General features: G+C 27.9%; 1 protein-coding gene across 1 annotated transcript in view; it reads left to right on the top strand.

The window, feature by feature from the left end:
• Nucleotides 1-13,995, top strand: part of LOC142321169 (cell adhesion molecule Dscam2-like) — a 154,643-nt gene that overhangs the window by 69,305 nt on the left and 71,343 nt on the right. Inside the window, exons 7-9 of the mRNA XM_075359163.1 lie at nt 1,589-1,888; nt 8,795-9,067; nt 13,138-13,419. Coding sequence (XP_075215278.1) covers nt 1,589-1,888; nt 8,795-9,067; nt 13,138-13,419 — 855 coding nt within the window. The remainder of the gene's footprint in view (nt 1-1,588; nt 1,889-8,794; nt 9,068-13,137; nt 13,420-13,995) is intronic.

The following is a 13,995-nucleotide window of genomic DNA, read 5'->3' as shown; positions in this document are numbered from 1 at the left end:
TTATAAAAAAAAAAAAATACAGTAAATAAATGTATAAAATAAAAAATATTTTATGAGATGGCCTTAAGAAGAAATAGCCTTAATAAATTTATATGATGAACTGATTTGAGCTCAACATGAAAAAATAGAACTTGAAGAATATGAAAAGACTAATAAATTACAAGTATAATATATTGACTCCTTCGCATTTATTAGTTTTATAAGAATGCAAAAATAATCATTAAAAAAGGATTTAGATGTGTGTATGTGTGTGTGTATATATACATACAAATATATTATGTCATTTGTTTGGTTTTCTGGTCCAGAAAAGTTTTAACTAATAGTAATTAAGACAGAAATTTGTAAAAGAGTATGTTAAGACCTGGACCCTTTCACTTACTTTCTGACTAGTTGTAGTCAAAAAAGAACAAAAAAAACACTTGAGATATTCATTAAAATGAACTGTAAACATAAAGGTTGTCAGTGCATCATATAAAACTTATTTACTGATCTTGGATAACACTAAAAACATTTGATCTGAAAGATTTATTTGTATCACAGTCCACAACTGCTAATTGGTAAAACCACTGGAGTTATCTGGTGAATAGTTTAAGGTTTTAAAAATATCAACCGCCATAATCAATTATGATGTTAAATTTATGGTGAATTAAATTAATATACAGTATGATCCCACTATAATACAGTCCAAAATAATCTGGATGAAAGATGTCCTCCAAAAAAACAACCATTATCAGATAAAAAAATGTTCTATTTTTAGTGCAAAATTTGTAGTAGAAATGTGTGAAACACATTTTAACTATGTATATATATTTAGTAATAAATTAAACAGAATAAATAAATACACTAATAATAGGTTTAGCTCTGTGAAAGTAGATGCAACTGTACTATATAAACAAGAATGCAAAAACATAAAATAATGATATCAAAAATTTATCTTAAGCTTAACCTTATCTTTAGATGTGTTGTGTTAATGTAGTAATGTGTTCTAATAAAGTAGTTCTATATATTACTTAGTATTTAGAATTCAAATCAGTTACAACAGTACTGTATTTTCAATTAAGCTATAAGAGAAGGTGCTTAAGAGACTGTAAAATTACCGTACAGTTAAGTTTACTGTGCTAAGTAATACTCTAAAGCCATACAGTACTAAGTTTACCATTTCTATATTTTTATATTTTATTTTATTTTATTCTCTATATTTTATTTTGTTCCATAACACTCTCATTTCTAACTATAGCATTCAGTAATACTTTAATTGAGTTTCTTAACTCAATTGGTATATTTTTTTCATTTATCATTTTATCTTCAAAAGTTTGCCTATAATGCAGATATAAAAATTGTCTCCTGGTGGCCGTATTATAGCGGGATTGTACTGTATTGTTTCCAATGAGCGTTTAACTCCACTATTCTAATGTCAACTCCACCTCATATTATAATAAACTTTTCCTAATAAATTATTAAATTTTTAATTATGACAACAGCTAACCAAACTGATTAATCAGAAAAGGGTAATTTGAAAATTTGATTACTTATTTTTAAAAGATTTTTTATGTATTTTTATTTATATATATATATTTTTTTCTAATAGCTATTCCACCAGAGTTACAAGGTACATTCATTGAACAAACAGTACAACCAGGTGTGACAGTGTCTCTTCGTTGCGTTGCATCAGGAAACCCTCCACCTCGTTTATCCTGGCTACTGGATGGAGGCCATTTAATTACGCAAGGTGGTTATATGTTTGGCAGCTTCCATGACCCAACATCTGGTGATGTCATTAGTCATCTTAATATTACAAATGTGCTTGTAGAGCATGGTGGCTTGTATACTTGCGTCGCTAGAAATAATTTGGGTTCCATCCAACACTCTGCTGCTTTAAATGTTTATGGTAAGTGTTTTACTAATAAACTATATACTTACTTATAAGCATAATAATTTACTTAATATAAATTAGCAGTTTTGGTTGCCTTCATACAGGTCAACACGTCACAAATTCTGTAAGTATTTCCATTAAATAAGTTTTTGCAACCAAATTGATTCAAAATAAAATGTTCAATAATCTCATTAGTATTTATTTTTAAACACATTTTTATACCAATGATTTTTTGTACAGGAGAGGGAAAATGCACAAAAAAGATATATTCTGAAAAATGTCAAAATGTTGTAAATCTGTAATTAAATATAATTATAAATAAAATATGTATATAATAACTATTATAAATGTATAAATCTAAATGAAGGTTGTAAAAACATTTCCCCATTTTTTCCATTTTAGTATTTTCTCATTGAAATATTTTGTTAAAATACATTTTTAACAAATAACTTAACCAAGAAAGGTATTTTGCTCCTTTTTGAATCTTTAATTTGTCTTAATAAATAAAAAATTTTTACTAATAAAAATGAAATTGAAAATAAAAAAAATTATAATATTTGCAATTTCATTTTTTAATTATTTATTTGTTTACAAAAATACATCCTTAATGAGTAAAAAAGATTTAATTAAGATGAAGAGCGGGGCCTCTGTGGTGCAAATGGCAGCATTTCGGTCTTTCATCCAGAGGTCCTGGGTTCAAATCCTGGTCAGACATGGCATTTTACACTACATAGCCATCCAACCAGGCTGGTAAATGCAGAAAACGTTTTCATAACTGATCTTTTTAAAAAAGACTAAAACTTAGAAAACTTTATTTGGGTTGCCTTAGTTTTATAAAAAGGAAAAAAATGTCACTAACATTTTCTCAATTATTTTGACTAGCTACAAAATAATATTTTAAAATTGAACTACTCTGCTCAGATTCTGTTATAAAATACTATAGCACACATAGCGCCTGATAGATGAAGATGTATTGTAGTAAAATCTAAATAATATTAATTTCTGTTACATAATTAATTCAGTTTCATTTATCCCAAAAATAATCAGTATTTTTGTATGTAAATCAATAAATAAAATCAAAATTATTATAAAAGGTAATTCTTGAGATCAAGGATAATTGCAAACATCACAAAACAATTTAATATTATAAATACAAAATGTATTGATGAATTTGTGCAGTAATGATACATTTAATATCATTTAAAAGTTGCAAATACATCTAATTCTGAAGTATTTCACAGTATTGATACATTTTAACAAGATTACATTAAAACTCATTATTTTAATTGGTTATTTAAGTAAGTAACCGTTTTCAAAGTACAGAGAATTAAGGAGCTTAGATTATATATTTTAATGTTTTTATAAGATTAAAAGAAACAAGTCATTACTAAGTCATTTCAAAAATGAAATGTTTAAAAAATTTTATATTAGTAAAAGTAGTTTATTCTAATTCATTAAATCTTGCAATTAACTTACAATTTCTTTACCTTTTTGACTGGTTTAATGCACTTCTCTATTCATTTCTGTTCTGCACCAATCTCTTAGACTCTGCATACAACTTATATCCCACATCCACAATTACCTGTCTCATATACTATAACATCTGACTTCATTTACTGTTTCTTTACCATCTACACACATTAGTAGGCAATATAAATCATTTTCTGAAAATGCTTAATTCTGATTTACTTGGGACCAGATTAATCCAGAACTAGATTAATTTTAAACTGTAAGTTTGATTTTAAATTTTATTTAAGTAGTCTAATAAAGAAATGGGGTTATAGGATTATGTATTTAAATAAAAATAAGGACATTTATTTTTAGTTCATGCTTTCTATTCTGTTATGATTCATACATTCTGTTTATCAGATGATTCCATTCTGTTTTACCCTCAACACTTCTTTCCTTATCTGTTTTTTAACATTTCCTTTTTACCAACTTTCTGGGGATAATTCAAGTGATGTAAAGGGATTTTTATGATGATTTCCTAATCCTCTACTCTATCTTCTAGAACCATATCCATTAACATTGTGTAACTGAAAATATTTCCCACTTTCTCTTTCTACCCTTTTAACCATAATAAAGTTCTTTCTTCTAGTTGTATTTAAATATCTTAATTTCATTCTGTACCTATCAAGCAAATTTTCAACATTCTCTTGTAACCCATATTATGAAAGCCTCAATTCTTTTTTTTCTGATATCTGTTATACTTTACTATAAATATAACAAAAATACAATGCTTTTAAATTACTTAATATATTTCTTAGTATAGTAAAACGTACTTTAAAATGTAATCATTACTTTTCAGTACTTTAAAAGACCATCCAGAATCAAGTTGAGAGAGTATTAAGAAACTTTTAATTTATAAATATTATACGAGTTTTCATTCTTTAATTTAAAAAGATATTAAAAAGTGTTATCAGTTTTTAACATAAAACAGAATTAGAATCTGAAATTTTACAATTTTTCATTGTAATTACTAATTTAAAAGTATTTCATAAGTAAAAATCTAAGCTTTCTGTGAATGTAGTAGGTTTTGTGCAGTAATTTAGCACATTTATAAATTAAATAAGTTATGATTGATAATTACTTTTCCTATCCATCATCTTCTTTTAATTTACCCTACTCTTTTTTTAAATTATTACTTAAACTTAGTGTCTCATCAGTCATGGTAGGTGTTTATTCTGTTGATTTAAAAAAAATGAAAACTGTAATATTCTTCAATGATTATATTTGCATATAAATTATATGATGTCAAAAGTTTTTATACCACAAATATTCATCATTTCTCCTCTCTAAATAAATTTACTTAAAATATTCCTGTTAAGAATATTGCATAAAAAAATAATAATAAATATGTATTTTTACACTCTTACTATGGCTGATATGCAAGCAATTAAGTAATCAGAAAGTGGTTACATTATTAACAAAAATTACTTAATAATAAATGTAAAAGTTAGATTAAAATATTCTGTTCACATAATTATTTCAATTGGTTTTGTAATATTCTGGTTTTCTATTAATGTATTAAATAATAAAATTAAACTTCAGAACTGTCTTAATCTTTATCATCTACTGACAAAACATAAATTACAACTATTCTTTCATACCACTCCTGTTTAAGATTACAAATGTTTTAGACAGTAAACTGAATAAAGTTGGTTGTACGATCATAGTATGTTCAAAACTGATAAAATGTTACAGTCACTCTTTCTACTATATTCAATGACTTATGCTGCTGTTTTGTCACAATCGCATCAGATATTGTTATTAAAGGCAGTTTTTTTTTTTTTAATTAGATAAATAGATATTTAAAGTGTGATCAAAACATATGTTGAATTTAATTTAGCTCTGTTTATGTTATATGTCTCTGTTTGTTTACACAGAAGACATAAAAAGGTCAACCATACTTTAGTAGTATATTCCTAACAACAGCACAAGAAAAACACTCCTACAAAAATAGGCTTAAAGATGCTTTTTTATCTGTCTGTCCACCAATTTGTGCTTTCTAAGTATAATTTTTATCTCTTGAATGGACTGAAGTATTTTAACGAAATGTGATATATCTTTTTAAACTAGCATTTTCTACAAAATAAATAAATATGAAAATTTTATATTTATAAACTTCAAAATGTTTGCCATTTTAATCTTTGCTTCTCAATAGCTCAAAAACTATCATGTTGGAAATTATCTTTTTTATTACCTACAATTTTAAGAATTTCATTCTGAATAAAATAACACATTGTTTTCTTCAACTTATAGTTCAAATACTCAACTTATAATGGAAAATGTTAGACTCCATGCTTAAAATTACAAAATATTATTTGCCAGTTTTTATCTCCTCCAATACATCAAAATATTAATCAGCGAAAAATTGCATTAATCTTTGGTGTATTACTCAAGCAATTGGCATTGCTCAAATATCACTTAAGTGATGACATTAGACAAAATCTCTAAAATAATCAAATTTAATTATTCTGAAAATAAAATTATTAATTTTCAAAAATTACTAAATAGAAGTATTAAATTCAGATGTTTGAAACACTTTGTTGTTTTTTATAGAAACTCATAACACAATTTAAATTTAATTATTCTTGGAAAAAATTAAAAGTTACCTAAAAATATAAAATAAAAATATTAAACATAGGAGATATAAACATTTCATTTTTTTCTTAAATAAATGATTTCATTAGTAATGGCTGGGAATAATCACAGTTGACGTTTAATACTTCATCACCCACATCCATCTGACCATTGAAGCTCAAATACATTCAAATATTCCAGATAATTACTTTAATTTATTGACAGTAATTAATTATCTTAGCTTTTATTGATTTCAAAATTAGAAAACATTATGACAGAAAAGGAAGGAAAATGAATTTTAAGAAAGAAATAAAGAGAGAAGACTATAACCTAATGAATGTTTACACAAAATATGAATCGAATAAGTAAAACAGTACAGAGGTACTTAAGCACAATCTTAATAGAGGAGCAAAAGAAAAAGTTAAACAAAAACTATTATAGTTATGACAAAGAAACCTTTAATACAAAGAAATCATCATTACGTAGTAAATTGGAATTAGAGTTGAAGAAGCACCTTGTGAAGTGTTACATTTGGAATATACTTCTGAATGGATGCGAAACATAGGTACTAGGAAAAATGGTGTAGGCATTTGAATTATGGGTATGGAAGAGACTGGAGAAAATTAAAACAACAGAGTGAAAAATGTAATAATGATTAGGATAATAAATGAGAACAGAACAATAATCAGAATATTTCAGAGTAGCTTATTGGCTAGGACAAATCACAATTGAGGATGCATTGACTAAAACAGTGCTTGAAAGACCAGTAGAAGGTGCCAAGAAGAAAGGCTAGAAAAGATTAAAATTACAGATGGTAAAAGAAGACACAGTTAGCAACAAAAGTTTAGCTAAAGATAGAAGAAAGCAGAAGAGATAAATCTTGTACAAAGACTACCTCTTAGCCAATAGCCTTATGGAAACATAACAACTTCTTAGGATGAATAACAATACTTCCAATTCAATAAATAATAACCAGATGAATTACCTAATAATATTCCACCAGGAAAAAGTGTTTAACTGTTATATACATAAGTTATTATGTTACTGAACAGAATTTCAATTAAAATTCTGGCAAATTTATACAAGCAATTATTTAGTGTTTTTAATTTTTATCTCATGAAATCTTTGTCTAAAATTCATTGCTAGTAAATCAGTCATAAAGAAGATATTTCTGTAATGGCTCAGAGGTTGATTTTATATTTCAAAATAAATCTCTAAGTTGCTTAAAATTCAATGTGTTTCAATATTGTTTTTTTATTATAAATGTGAAAAAATAATTTTAAAAAATGGTCAAAAGGGTGATTGAAATTAAAAAAAAAAACTTAAAAAGATTGTTAGAAAATGTATCATTTATTTAAACATATATTTTTTGTCTCTTAAAATATTTGCTAACATCTATTCAACTATGTCACTTGTAATAAAATTTTCATCAATACTCTTTATTTCAAATTAAAAGAATTTTCTCATTTGAGATTTTTTTTTAGATTAGTTTTAAAATATTTCTATTGTAATATGTGTGGAGTACTTGTTAAACATTTTTGCATATTTTATAAGTTTTATCTTTGTTATTATTTTCTTTTTTAATCAGACTGAGCAAGAAAATACAAAAAAAATTATTTGTAATTAAGAGAGGGGCAGACTATCTGTAAATATTTAAAATTAAACCATATCTATGATTTCAATACAATTTAAATCCATTCAGCTTTTCTCTGTGATCCTCAGACACAAAAAAATTGGGTTAATTGAGAAATACTCAATTCAGTTTTCCATGAAATATAGAAATGTCATAAAAATTTGTATTTTAATAACTGCCTTGCAAAACTTCAATTATTTATGTACATGATGCTCACTGCAGAAAATTGCATTACTCACTTAGTTATGAAATTTTTAAACAAAACCTTTTATTAAATGATTGGCATCTCAAAAATGGATGGGCTGCCCAATTTTGATAAATGAAAAAAGTAAAAGGAAATTTTTAATTTCACTTACAAGAACTGTGTACTTATCTTTGACAGAAAGCAGTTTAATCAGTGACTTTTTTTTTCCTGTTTAGCCTCCGGTAACTAGCGTTTAGATAATTCTTCAGAGGATGAATGAGGATGATATGTATGAGTGTAAATGAAGTGTAGTCTTGTACATTCTCAGTTTGACCATTCCTGAGATGTGTGGTTAATTGAAACCCAACCACCAAAGGACACCGGTATCCACGATCTAGTATTCAAATCCGTGTAAAAATAACTGGCTTTACTAGGACTTGAACGCTGGAACTCTCAACTTCCAAATCAGCTGATTTGGGAAGACGCGTTCACCACTAGACCAACCCAGTGGGTTGATCAGTGACTTAAGCTGACTTAACTTCACAAATTGATTTAAAATGTACTGTTCATCTGTTACAGAATTTTCTGATAAATTAGCACCTAAATAAAATAATTTATTTGACTAAATCTCTTATAGAAGTAATTTAGTCACCATCTCCAAATATTACTACAATAATAAGACTCTTTAGAATATAATACTTGGTTTAAGCCATATCTCCTAAATAGTCATTTAATTAGACACTGCCAAAAATCTTCTCTAAAAGTTTACTAAATACAATGGTAAAAAAAATTATTAATTTAGCAATATACTGTTGAACTTTCTTATTAATAATTAAACTTTCCTATTAAGTATAATAATAATCTCAGAATTTCATTATAAAATTAAACAAATTTATCACATAGGATTTACCTGTTAAATTGAGCATGCTTAAAAAAAACAAATTCAAAATTACTTAACAATTAATTTTAGAGACTATTTGATTTATGTAGTTTATTTATTAGTTAAATTATTTTTTTGCAGGTCCCCCTACACCAAGAGCTCCTCTTAACTTGACTACAGTATCTGGTGGTAATGTATTTTTAAGATGTCCAGTAGCTGGCTTTCCTCTCTCTAGTACAACCTGGCAACGTCGTGGTGAATCATTACCTTCTCATTACAGACATAGACTTTTCAATAATGGTACACTTCTTATTAGTAATGTAGATGGAGAAATTGACAAAGGTGAATACAGGTGTACTGTTAGAAATCAACAAAATCAAGCTGCTAGTGGTAGACTTTTTCTGGAAGTTATGAGTAAGTTTTATTCATCACATTTATTCATACTAATGATTAAAGATTGCTATTCATTTGCATCCGTGTGTGTGTGTGTGTGTGTGTGTGTGTGTGTGTGTTTGTGTTTGATAAAAATTTTGTAATAAGTGAAGAGTGATAAATCTAATTTGATTTCAAACTCAGAACTTTCTGGAAAAGAAAAGTGATTCTGGCAAAAAATTAGTAGAGTATAATTAATAGTATTTAAAATTAATTTAGTTTATTCCATAATTTCTTTAAATTTTATAATCTGGTGTAAGTTAGTTTATATTTTGAATTGTTTTTCCCATCATTTTTATTTTCTCTTCAGAAAATGGTATTTTAATATATATATATATATATATATATATAAAATATATAAATAAATATATATATATATATATAAATAAATATGCTACAAATATAATTGTAGCATATTTATTTTCTCCTTAAACTACTAAAATATTTTCTTTGAGTCCTACTTAAGATAGTAAATTGAATTCCTTACAACCTAATGGTTGTAACACCAGGAACATCTCAGATAACAGTATCTTTATATGCTTAGCTTGCTAACACCTAGTGAGTTTTTATTTGTCTTTATAACTGCACACTGATTGCATTTTTTGATACATAATACTTAGCAACTGTTTCTTAAAGAAAAAATGGAATGACAGAAATAATCATAAATGTGTAGGATTCTTCTTGATTGATATTGTGGTTTTTCCATTCTATTTTACTGCTGTTTATAAAATAGTTCTCCTCAAATATGTTAAAATTGTAAATAATTATTAATTTTGTTAATATGTTTTTAAGCATTTCCTAGAGATGGTACTTAAACTGGCAATTTAGAGTAAACTTTTAATGTTATTCTGAAAACTTCAATAATTGAGGTAGAATATCTTCAAAGAAAAGTAAACATACAAACATGTGTTTAAAAAATGCAATTTGTTATAGAAATGCATTATTTTTACATCTTTAACAATCTGAAAACTTTTAAATTTGAAAAGCAAAATTTAATTTGTTTTTTTTTCTGTCCCTATTTTTTGTGAATACAAGAGATTCAGTCCTACTAAAATGTTAACTGCTGTATCAATATCTTATATTTACTTGTGAGTGCACACTAGTATCATATCTGTAACTTATACTGATCCCCTTCATTTGCATTCTACATCTTTCCAAAACCACTTTTCTTTGCAGATTTTACATTTAATTACCCGAGATCATATTACTATATCATCTAACCTGTAATAACATAATTTATGATCAATTAAACCACATATGATAGAAATCGCTAATCTGCTTCAAAATAAGAAAATAGGTTTGTATTACGTCTTACCATGTATGACAGGAATCTTGTATGACTAGTCAATAAATACAAAAATCACAGAAATCAGTTTTAAAAAATCTATGGCACAAAGCTAACCACACACACTTCAATGTGGCAGAAAAGTTTTAAAAATATTTTTGTACACCAATTCATGTTTTTTTTTTGTCTTCAATCATGTGACTGGTTTGATGCAGCTCTCCAAGATTCCCTATCTAGTGCTAGTCATTTCGTTTCAGTATACCTTCTACATCCTACATCCCTAGCAATTTGTTTTACATATTTCAAACTTGGCCTACCTACACAATTTTTTCCTTCTACCTGTCCTTCCAATATTAAAGCGACTATTCCAGGATGCCTTAGTATGTGGCCTATAAGTCTGTCTCTTCTTTTAACTATATTTTTCCAAATGCTTCTTTCTTCATCTATTTGCCGCAATACCTCTTCATTTGTCACTTTATCCACCCATCTGATTTTTAACATTCTCCTATAGCACCACATTTCAAAAGCTTCTAATCTTTTCTTCTCAGATACTCCGACTGTCCAAGTTTCACTTCCATATAAAGCGACACTCCAAACATATACTTTCAAAAATCTTTTCCTGACATTTAAATTAATTTTTGACGTAAACAAATTATATTTCTTACTGAAGGCTCATTTAGCTTGTGCTATTCAGCATTTTATATCGCTCCTGCTTCGTCCATCTTTAGTAATTCTACTTCCCAAATAACAAAATTCTTCTACCTCCATAATCTTTTCTCCTCCTATTTTCACATTCAGTGGTCCATCTTTGTTATTTCTACTACATTTCATTACTTTTGTTTTGTTCTTGTTTATTTTCATGCGATAGTTCTTGCGTAGGACTTCATCTATGCTGTTCATTGTTTCTTCTAGATCCTTTTTACTCTCGGCTAGAATTACTATATCATCAGTAAATCGTAGCATCTTTATCTTTTCACCTTGTACTGTTGCTCCGAATCTAAATTGTTCTTTAACATCATTAACTGCTAGTTCCATGTAAAGATTAAAAAGTAACAGAGATAGGGAACATCCTTGTCGGACTCCCTTTCTTATTACGGCTTCTTTCTTATGTTCTTCAATTATTACTGTTGCTGTTTGGTTCCTGTACATGTTAGCAATTGTTCTTCTATCTCTGTATTTGAACCCTAATTTTTTTTTAAATGCTGAACATTTTATTCCAATCTACGTTATCGAAAGCCTTTTCTAGGTCTATAAACGCCAAGTATGTTGGTTTGTTTTTCTTTAATTTTCCTTCTACTATTAATCTGAGGCCTAAAATTGCTTCCCTTGTCCCTATACTTTTCCTGAAACCAAATTGGTCTTCTCCTAACACTTCTTCCACTCTCCTCTCAATTCTTCTGTATAGAATTCTAGTTAAGATTTTTGATGCATGACTAGTTAAACTAATTGTTCTGTATTCTTCACATTTATCTGCCCCTGCTTTCTTTGGTATCATGACTATAACACTTTTTTTGAAGTCTGACGGAAATTCCCCTTTTTCATAAATATTACACACCAGTTTGTATAATCTATCAATCGCTTCCACACCTGCACTGCGCAGTAATTCTACAGGTATTCCGTCTATTCCAGGAGCCTTTCTGCCATTTAAATCTTTTAATGCTCTCTTAAATTCAGATCTCAGTATTGTTTCTCCCATTTCATCCTCCTCAACTTCCTCTTCTTCCTCTATAACACCATTTTCTAATTCATTTCCTCCGTATAACTCTTCAATATATTCCACCCAGATGGGTGGAATATATTGTCAATAGATTGACTTTACCTTTCGTATTATGTATTGGTGTACCAGCTTTGTTTAACACATTATTAGATTTTAATTTATGTACCCCAAAATTTTCCTTAACTTTCCTGTATGCTCCGTCTATTTTACCAATGTTCATTTCTCTTTCCACTTCTGAACACTTTTCTTTAATCCACTCTTCTTTCGCCAGTTTGCACTTCCTGTTTATAGCATTTCTTAATTGCCAATAGTTCCTTTTACTTTCTTCATCACTAGCATTCTTATATTTTCTACGTTATATTTTAATTTAATATTATATTTTAATTTTCTGGTGACCCCTTCCTTAGTAGTCCCCACCCGGAGATCCGAACGGGGGACTAGTTTACCTCCGGAATATTTTACAAAGGAAGACGCCTCCATCATTGCTATATGAAAATGCAGAGAGCCACATTTTCTTGGAAAAAAAGCAGCTGTAGTTTTCCATTGCTTTCAGCTGCGCAGTACTCAGAGCCGTTTAAGTCATTCTGACTCACGCCCCTAACAACTACTGAAAGAGCTGCTGCCCTCTTTCAGGAATCATTCCTTAGTCTGGCTCTCAACAGATACCTCTCCGATATGGTTGCACCTTCGGTCCAGCTACTCTGTATCCCTGAGCACTCAAGCCCCCTCCCAACGGCAAGGTCTCATTATTCATAGAGGAGGCCAATTCATGTATTCATAAATTTTATAATCATGTATTGTTGATTCATGGGGAATTATTTGGATAACCTTTTTTTTACCTAATGCAATCTTTCTCTTTTTTAATGAAATATTACTCTTCAATTTTATTTTCAATATGTTTTACATAAATCAAACCGTATGTATGAAGTGTTCTTTTGATCTAGATTTTTAACTAAGAAAAAATATTTTCTTTTTAAAGATAATTTATTTTTTAGATTATTTAGTGTAGTAAAATTAAATATTATTTCTTGTATTTTATTTTGTTTTTAGAACCTCCTCAAATTCAACCATTCCAATTTCCTGATAACCTTCAAGAAGGACATAGAGCACAAGTGTCATGTACAATACTATCTGGTGATTTTCCAATTGATATTACATGGCATAAAGATGGTCGCCCTTTAGTTCAAGAACCTGATGTTCAGCAACAAGTTCATCAGTTTGTTAATGCATTGTTCTTCAGCAAATTAGCTGCAAAACATTCTGGTCACTATACCTGTATTGCCAGAAATGCTGCTGCTCAAACTAATTACACAGCAAAACTTGTAATTAAAGGTACCAATATAGTTAATATTTATTGTTAAATATTATTGAAAATAAGCTTTATTATAAGACAGCTACTTCAGAATTGATGTAGCTGTATTTATATTGATAAATAAAGGGGTTAGTTACTGTTTTAATGCAGTTTATTCAATAGATTTACAACTTTGATATTTTCCACAAAATCCCTTGTTCTAATTTTTAGTATATTCACATACTACTTTATACATTTTTTTATAAATCATACTATGAAATAATTAATTTAATTTAACTTAAAAACTCACAAAATAAAGTTTAGGCTGTAAGAGGTGGACACAGCAGAATCTCACAGCTTATTATTATTATTATTTTTTTTTCTTTATATGTTAATCATACAATGTACAGATAATAATGTACATTATCTTGAAGAAAAACTCCTTTTCACTGCAAATTATATATTTTCAGTACAGCCAGCTTCACATTATTTTCGGCAAGTATGTCTCTACCACTGGCTTTTTGTGTTATGCTGATTTAAAGAAAATTTCAAAAAACTGAAGTTTTCCACTCCAAAAGATCATTTAGCTTCTCTTTATCACTTTAGATGATTGTCTT

The sequence above is a fragment of the Lycorma delicatula genome, chromosome 3, assembly GCF_047948215.1.
Source record: "Lycorma delicatula isolate Av1 chromosome 3, ASM4794821v1, whole genome shotgun sequence".
Taxonomy (NCBI): domain Eukaryota; kingdom Metazoa; phylum Arthropoda; class Insecta; order Hemiptera; family Fulgoridae; genus Lycorma; species Lycorma delicatula.
The sequence above is the reverse complement of the archived record's forward strand: the minus strand, read 5'-3'. Positions and strand labels throughout refer to the sequence as shown.